The following is a 9,180-nucleotide window of genomic DNA, read 5'->3' as shown; positions in this document are numbered from 1 at the left end:
TTTCCTGCCCATGAAATCAGCTGCAGTATTTGATTTCCAGGAGCTCCCAGTGAGGTGTCTGTAAACTTAAGTGTGTGCGTCTGTGTGACACTGTTGGACTTTGATGCTAAAAGCTCTGCGGTGCAGAGATGTGCTTTTATATCCACCATATAAATCCACACACTGGAGCTGATTTGCATGATAGGCCTCTCATATACATACAGGATCCTGAAACACACAGGGTGATGTGCTGGGGCTGTTGAAAAGTGCATTTTTGATAAGGCTATAATTAACAAATCATTTAACAATTGATTAATCTGCAATACTTCAATGTATCGACTATTGGATAAAAAACATATATTTCATGTACAGGATTTTCAAAAGAGCACTGTCGCCTCACAGCAAGAGGGTCCCGGGTTCGATCCCCGGGTCGGCCCCGGGTTCCTTCTGTGTGGAGTTTGCATGTTCTCCCCGTGTGAGCGTGGGTTCTCTCCGGGTTCTCCGGCTCTAAATGTCCTGTAGGTGTGAATGTGAGTGTGAATGGTTGTTTGTCTCTACATGTCGGCCCTGTGATAGACTGGCGTCCTGTCCAGGGTGTACCCTGCCTTCGCCCAATGACAGCTGGGATCCAGCCCCCCCCCCCCCGTGACCCTGAATATAGGATAAGCGGTAGAAAATGGATGGATGGATGGATTTTCAAAAGCAAAACCTATTCCACATTTATGTATTCAAAGCACTTTTCCTGAAAATAAAACAAATTAAATTAATAAATGGACATTGGAGATGTAAATGTCTGATCAGATATCGTTCACGTTTCTGGTATGAAGAAATCAGTGGTGGAATTCAACCAAATACATTGACTCAAACACTGTACCTGAGTACAAGGTTGAGGTACTTGCACTTTAATGGAGTATGATGTTACTTTATACTTCTACTCCGGGTTAACAAAAAGAAATGAGCGGATGTGCCGATAGGTCAGTGGGAGAGTTGGCGCCTCATGTACCGAGGCTTTCTGCATGTCTCTCTCCCCCCTTTCACTCTCACGCTGTACTCTCTCAATAACAGGCAAAAAAGTATAAATAAATGTATTTATAAATCCCCTAATAAACAATGACATATGATGACAGATTAAGTTCCACAGTAGTATATAAAGTAATTAATTAGCTCCACTTTTACCATCTACAAGACTAATGTGATGCATTCTTACATTTTTAATTATAAACCAGTAACATCCATCCATCCATCCATTTTCTACCGCTTATCCTGTATTCAGGGTCGCGGGGGGGCTGGAGCCGATCCCAGCTGTCATTGGGCGAAGGCAGGGTTCACCCTGGTCAGGACTAAACCAGTAACATTATAAATGTTATTCTGAAATAGGCCATTCTGCATAAGTACTTTTACTATTGGTACATTAAGTATATTTTGATGCCAATACTTTTGTACTTTTATATTGAATGTATTTCAGAAAGCAAACATTTTGACAGGCCAGGAAAACACTGTAGAAGATTCCAGACATTTTTGTGATGTAACTCTTACAACATATTTAACCTGTTCCTATAACTTCTAGAGAGAACGAAGACTTGGTTTTGGATGGAGTTGGGTTCCGGTTCAGGTTAGAGACTCTGGAAAACCCATTACAGTCCTTTCATCGTGTGCTTATGTGTGTCTTGCTCAGGCCGAGGGGATCCTCAGAGCGTGGGCAACTCCTGCTCTACAGATGGATTACGGCAGAGATCCTGTGGTCACTAAGATCTGGAACAGCACCATGACGGAGGTACAGTATCTCTAAAGGCACCGTTTATTTTCAACGTGTGCATGTTCACAGGTTCATGTCGAGCTGAAATGGCATTTCAAGAGTATGTAGCTTCCGTATGGTCGAGTGAAAGAGGAGAGGAGGCGGGACTTAACGTTGGGAGGAATTGGATTTGACTGTTGGGAAGATCAGTTCTCAAACTTCTCTAGCTGGATGTCTGGATAGATGTCATGAATGGGTTCGGAATAGCTGATATAAACACACATCATACTTCATTTTCCAGGGGAGAAAAAAGTATTTTAATATAGAACATATGGATTTTCGGTGTATTGTTAAATAGGTGCAATATGAGCGGACAGTTGATCTAAAAGGGTTAAAAGGGAATTCTTTTGGACTTAAAAGGAATGTTCTGGTTTTGCATGTCTCAGCTCTAACTGCACATGTATGAATACTTAATATTCATGTTGATCATTTCCCAAATCAGATTTGGAATTAATTTTCATCCTTCTTGCCCTCATCGTTTTTTCAGTTCCCCACCATGAAAATCGACTATGTAAATGTTGAAACCAGCAGCATAATTGATCACAGTCAAAGCCCAATCATTTGACATGATTAATGTGAACGCTACATGTTGTAATACAGCTGCAAGCAGGAAGTATTTCCGAGACTCGTCTGTGGAAGGATTCTCAAACAAACTGTCAAACTCCCCATTACGTATACACACACAGTACATCCTGTCAGTGCAAATATATATATACAGTATATATACTGTATATAAATATATTTCATTATTTTGTACAACAAGAAATGATCAAATATAAACACTACTGCTACTTTAAGTTGAAGTTAGTAAAATGTACAAATAGCCATTGACTACTCCTCCATTTCTGTGGCATTCACCCTGGTAGCCACATGGCGGCATACAGAGTACACACTTTGGATGCAGGATAATTACGGCACATTGTGAAAAAGGCAGGCTTTTAACAAACTTGAATAAATGGACTAATTCAATGTCCTGTCTGTGTCCTTCACTGAACTAAACCAACAGCATAGGAAAATGCAACCCTACAATTTCTGAATTGAAATCAAACAAAGGCAATAACAGAACAGTGGACTGTGCATAACATCTGTCTGCTTTTGTCCATTAGTTTTACCTCAGCTCGCCTCCACACACAATCGCTCAGTCAAGGTAACTCTGGGAGATCCAATCTCTAACTCACTCAGTGAAAAATGAACTTTTACCCGTAGCATTGTGACAATTTAAGAATGGTGAAGTATAAATCGGCAAAGTAAAACATTCAAGCAATGTCCGTCCTTGACATGAAAAGCACTTTCTCACTTGTATCGAGGTGAATGGGATGGAGTCGTAGCGCTCAAAGTATCTAAAAGTGACATTGGCAAAGTGCAGTGTGTTGCCCCAGAAACGGTGTCATGGTTACTCGATGCAACTCACAGACATCACAGCGAACAGATTTCAACGGTTGGACCTTCCTGTGCACACAACCTAGAAACACAATAAACACGGATTGTTCTTTATGTACACACACAACAACACAAAGCAACAGCTGAACTGGCAACCGCCACTCACGCAGCAGCGATGCTCTCATTTAACTTTAACAGACAAAGGATTGCACAATGGAGATGAATAAATGCTTCATGGATAAACATTTTATTTTACATTTTAGTACACACACAAAGCATCATCGTGGTTTCCTCCCTCTCCCAGCTGAAGTGTTGCGGTTTCACCAACTACACAGACTTTGTGGGCTCCAAGTTTGAAAAGGAGAACGGAGGCAGCCTGCCGCTTCACTGCTGCTGGACCAACAACGCACCCTGCAGCCAGGCTGAGGCAGAGCGCAGCGCTGTGCAGGTGAGGAAAACAGAATAATGTTATATAATGTAATCCAATCTAATAGCATCACAAACTAGAGGCCCCCAAAATGGCCTCCATAAAGTTGAGTTAGCATGTCTCTAGAACGGGCTCAACAGAAGTCAGTCGCAGTCAGACTGGGCCAGTTTAATACTGTCAATTTAGAGCGGGGATGTGAACGGCTGAATGGCCCCTTCCAACTTGGACTGCTCCACTTTTGGTTCAATCTGATTGCCTCAGCCTGACCCTCGGCCGGGTCACTTATTTCCCTCTGAAGTTACACAGAGAAAACTAAATAAATAAGAAAATTAGAACAAGATGCGGCAAAACGTTTCTCAGTGGAACGGCCAAGATTAGTGAGAGCATATAATTACATATATTGTATTTGTTTGTCTTTCATTTTGTTAATGTATTTGTATCTAAATAAAGTATGCAACATGTTGAAGTTTATTATTATTACTATTTAAATTGCTTCCAAAAAAGGTTCTACATGTGCCCTTCACGCACTCTCATAAAAGGCATCAAATTCCCGGGCCGAATTTTTGTCCCAGTACATCCGTGAGTGCTTGATATTCATAGTGTTGTACACACGGCAAACGTGACAGAAATAACGACAGAAAAAGAGAGCTAGAGAGAAAGGAAGCGAATACCGTGTGATTTCATCCAACAGTTGTTAATAAAAATATAAATATTTCACTCATTGCTGTCATTTCAAGCTGCCACTAACATCCAATCCAAGCCAATCCACCTGAATAATAACACCAGTTCCTTTTTGGACTAATGGTTAGATCAAATAAAAAAAGAGTCAAGGTCATTGAGATTTGTCATTTGCTTGTTTTAACATGTTAATATGGCATATTCATGAATTGAGTGTCATGTTTACACAAACAGGGCTGTTTCAAACAAATCCTTGAGATGCTCAGAGAAGACGCCAACATCGTGGGAGGCATCGCAGCAGGAATTGGAGTGTTGGAGGTAAAATGACATGAAAAGGAAAACTCATTTTGGCTGAAAAACAGTGGTGTATTATATTTGGCATATTAAAGTGTAAAATTCCCCAATCAGCAAAGTCCAACTGTACACTGTACAGCATTGATATCTTTATTATAAGATTGGATCTGCCCAACAATGATCTTTTTCTTTGAATATTGAATTCTGCTCTGTACAACAGATTATGGTGTGTATAATGTTGTTTCCTCAGATTGCTGCAATGATCGTGTCTATGTACCTGTACTGTCACCTGGATAAGAGGATCAGCTGAGACTGCCACGGGGTAAACACCACAGGGGATACCAGCAGATCACATGCCATTTTGTTTTTTAATCTGCATTGTTTCTGAAAGATGTCTAGTTTTACTATGAAGTCACGTTGATGATGAAAAGAATCCAGCAACTGTATTTTATATATAGAGAGAAATGTTTAATAAGCACCCACAGACTGTAAATGCATAGTTTGTTAGCCTCTTTTATTCCTGTTTGGTTCGGTCTCAATGTTTCTCAAACGAGCTCTGATAAACGACCACGAAGAAACAAGTAACATCAAGGAGATGCAAAACTACCACAACCAATGAATCAACCCCAATGAAATTCACAGAGCGACCACAAAGCGATGCTAAGCAACGTCAAAAAGACGGAGACCACAACGAGGCGCAAAACAACCACAATGGAGTCTCCATATCTGGGCCCATTGTCCACTGACTGCAATTTATCCTTATTTTCAAAACTAACAAGACTGCACTGCCGCACTTTCAATAATAAAAGCTATTGGAAGCCTGTTTCCTCGATGTGACAGGCCATGCCAGTGAAAGGAAACAGCAGAGCTTAGTGCATCTTTTGTCCTGCTTGCTATTCATCAATGTTCCGTCTCCTGCCCTTGAAGATTACATGCAATGTGACACAAGGCTGAGTAAATATTGACCAATAAAAGGCCTGACAATAGACAGGGGGCGGGGCATTGTTCGCCCATGCAGCAGGTTATCTATCGCTCCTGAATTACTGCTTTCATCACAAACGCAGAGGCTTTGTCCTGCTGTTTCTGCACGACAGAAGAGAAAGCTGCAATGAGAGAGAGTCATGCTAATGATTTCAGTTTGAGAAAGAAAGAGAATGACAGGGAGAGATGGAGATCAACAGGGAGAGAAAAGAAGCACGAGAGAGTTGAATTCATTTCACTCATAGCCTATGTGCAAAGACATGATTATTTTGTTATAGGTTTCAGAGAGGAGCTCCTTAAAATGTGTCATTCTTAAAGCTGCTCTGATCCGTAATCTGGTGGATGGAATAATGTTAAAAGTGACGAACCAGCAGTTCTCTGCAGCTCCAAATGACTTTTTAGCAACTTTCAGCTCATTATTTTGGTTTTAACACCTGCATCTTTCATTTTTGTTCAATTCTCATCAGCATTGTTTCCGTTATGAGCAAAGTTAGTGATTATTAGGGGAAACAGCGGCAAAACAGTCGGATGTGTTTCTCAGGAGGAGAAAACGGAGCTAAAGGACGTTCATCAGGAAGAACCAAACTAATGCTAATGTTGCTATGTGCCTGCCTAGCATGTGAATAATAGGCAATTGTTTGCTAAAACGTGTGTCAAAATTGCATCTACTGTATGTTGCACTGCCCCCAAGTGGCCAGAAAAAAAGATTAATGGTGCTTTAAACTGAGGTGGTTACTAAGTAATACAAATTCTACATTAAAAAAAGTTTATTTTTGTTTATAAAAACATTTCATTCTCTCTCACACTCTGTTGCTGTGCTTTTAAACACTTCTTTTTTACACACAACAAAATACATCATATGTAAGAGTAACAAAACATGCAGTTATTGAGACATAGTACAGCAAAACTACACTATTGATGCAATGTGGCTCATATTTACTGTACACAAGTAAAGTCAGGCTAACAGAGGCGGGGGTTCATAAAGGGCCTGATAGCGTGTGGTGGGGTGTATGTACTGCAGGTGTCATTGTATATGAATGTGGAGATGTGTGTCATGTTTTGAGTGTGGGGGGGGGGGGGATATAGATGTAGACAGATGAGTTACAGCAAGGGAAGGAGTGAAGAAATAGTAATAAAGAAAATTAATTCAATCATTGTAATGATGGGAGTTAAAGGCAAGATGAGTTCCTGTGACATTCTGACTGATTTGATCTTTTTAAATGATTGTTCCCTTTTTTTCTTTAAGTATACAATAATAGAAAGTAGCCTTTATATTATACATTCTGCTGTGGTCATACTCTAATATGCCTCATGGCAATACAGCTTATTGACATGAAGAGACGGGAGAGAGGAAAGGTGCAAGAAGACAAACCGCATTGGTTCTTCCATCCAACTCTACACCTGCGAGGTATTTAGAGTTAAATCGGTCATCATCTCAGAGCTGCTGAGCTCCATGTTTAACAATAACCCCGGGCTCTCTCGCTCTCTTACACACAAAATCAATATTCCATCTACATCTCAGCCACCAGCCTGTGAGCTCGGCTCATCAGAGTGTTCAATAGGTCAAAAATTACATTTAAAAACGTGGGGAACACACACACACACACACACACACACACACACACACACACACACACACACACACACACACACACACACACACACACAGATTTGAACCAGTGATTTTTGACTGACAGGCACAAATAGTTTGTTTTGGATGCAGGTGATGACGGTGGTGTGTGTGTGGGTGTGTAAAGCACTACGACATTGTTGGCACTATCAATTAGTGCATGTCACACACACACACAAGCAGTCACACACACAATAGCTATCACTTTATATTCCATCAGAAAATCCATCTCAATTAGACCTGATGCAAATGTTTCTAGCAGACGGGTGCATAAATACAAACAGTGACATCAGCTCTCTCACACACACACACACACACACACACACACACACACACACACACACACACACACACACACACACACACACACAGAGCAGACTTCATTATCACCACTGAGGTCCCTGTTGATGAGACAGATGGAGGACGGATGGATGGTCACCCTCATGCATACACCCTCAGCCGTTTTCAATCACAGTCGACGGCTTCCAAATGTGCTAAATGGATAATTCTGGATTATTACAACTTTGTTGTTTGATCCAAAGTTTTTATCATTACAATACAACAATAACCTACAGTGTTAACTGTTGAGATCTGGAAACAACCACTGCAACAGTGTGACAGGGAGAGAAACAGAAGAAAAACAGCGTGGTGCTGGTGCTGATCACGATGAAAGTACAGCTGGGAAGACTTTCACACACACACTCACAAAAGGTTGAAATGTCTGTAAATCATGAAAAATGTTTTGGCATTGTTTCTATGCGTGTGCAGCAACAGTCTCAGATAGTTTTGGTCAGTTGTCAGTTAACAGTCAATGCTGTTGTTTCTGTTTTGTTCCTTAAATTACTATTGAGGCAAACACAGCGATGGCTGATGGGACTGATTTACTCCTTGAATTTGCAGTACCCGACCAAGTTGAGGTACACTTTTAAAGTTTATCCAAAACTTCTTTTGGAGCTTAATGGACTTCAGCTTTCCCCAAAAGTGCACCGTTTGAAAAACAAGCATTGAATTGGCGTTGGAAGGCTTTGATGCTCTCACTGTGAGAAGTGAATCTTTAAATCGGTTTCTAGCACCGTCGTTGTTGGGTTGCCTTTTATGACAAAAAACTGTGGCAGTCTGGTACTATATAGAAGTTAACAGAATACATGTTGTTCCTTATGTTTTATTAATGTTATTCATATACAGTAGATATATTGTCTTTTTCTCAGGAAATAAACCAGTAACATTTTATGTTAAATTTCCACATTAAAACCTTCATTTAAGAATAACACAATTTTGGAAAATTACAAGATGGCTTTATTTAGTACAATTATTGAATTGTCCATCGAAAAGAAAATATTTTGGTAGCCTTTACTAAGTAAAATCAGTGAAAAAAAAAACTAAAGATGTATGTTGGCTTTACTGTATAATTTGTGTGTAGAAAATAAAAACTAGGTTGGCTTTACTGAGTGAACTGAGGAATTCTGTGAATGGTAAATGTTAAAACCAAGACTTACTTAAAATACATCAAATTATCGAATTACTTTAAAAATAAAATAAATGAAATATTAGTGCATAAACTTGCAAAGCTTTTTTCAAGTAAATCTTAAGAGTTTTTTTTCAGTGTGGTGAGCCATGCACTGTAATTTATTAATGAAATTTGAATTTTTAGATTGTCATTTCATTACTCAGTATTCAGAGATGTGAACGACTTGAACCTGCCCAAACTGGGAGGTTGCATGTCCTAAAAGAATATGAATTTGTTACGTTACTAGATGGAATTATAACTTGGTAAAGTCTGCATTGCATTACTAAACAAAGTAAGTCTAGAGAAGTATCAAGCCGACTCTTACAGTAGTGAAGCTAAGGGTTAAATCACCTTTGAAAATGTAAAACTCAAATATCAGGCTTCAAGGAATTCAAGATGCAATGTAAGCAAAGGTTTTTTGCCCATTAATTGAACATTGATGATGAACAGTAGCCCTTGATCAGAGCCCAATGTTTCCCGTCTTATTACATCACAGGTTATGAAAGGGC

The 9,180-nt window shown here is 39.8% G+C and overlaps 1 protein-coding gene across 1 annotated transcript in view; it reads left to right on the top strand.

Annotated features, from left to right (window-relative positions):
* Positions 1–5,629, top strand: part of tspan1 (tetraspanin 1) — a 16,866-nt gene extending 11,237 nt beyond the window's left edge. Inside the window, exons 4-7 of the mRNA XM_084011599.1 lie at positions 1,655–1,753; positions 3,459–3,602; positions 4,494–4,577; positions 4,804–5,629. Of these exons, the coding sequence (XP_083867725.1) occupies positions 1,655–1,753; positions 3,459–3,602; positions 4,494–4,577; positions 4,804–4,863 (387 nt within the window). The 3' untranslated portion in view covers positions 4,864–5,629. The remainder of the gene's footprint in view (positions 1–1,654; positions 1,754–3,458; positions 3,603–4,493; positions 4,578–4,803) is intronic.
* Positions 5,630–9,180: the final 3,551 nt, after the last annotated feature.

This window comes from Eutrigla gurnardus (assembly GCF_963514095.1).
Source record: "Eutrigla gurnardus genome assembly, chromosome: 6".
NCBI classification, from domain to species: Eukaryota; Metazoa; Chordata; class Actinopteri; order Perciformes; family Triglidae; genus Eutrigla; species Eutrigla gurnardus.
Note: the sequence above shows the minus strand (reverse complement) of the source record. Positions and strands in the feature narration are given on the sequence as shown.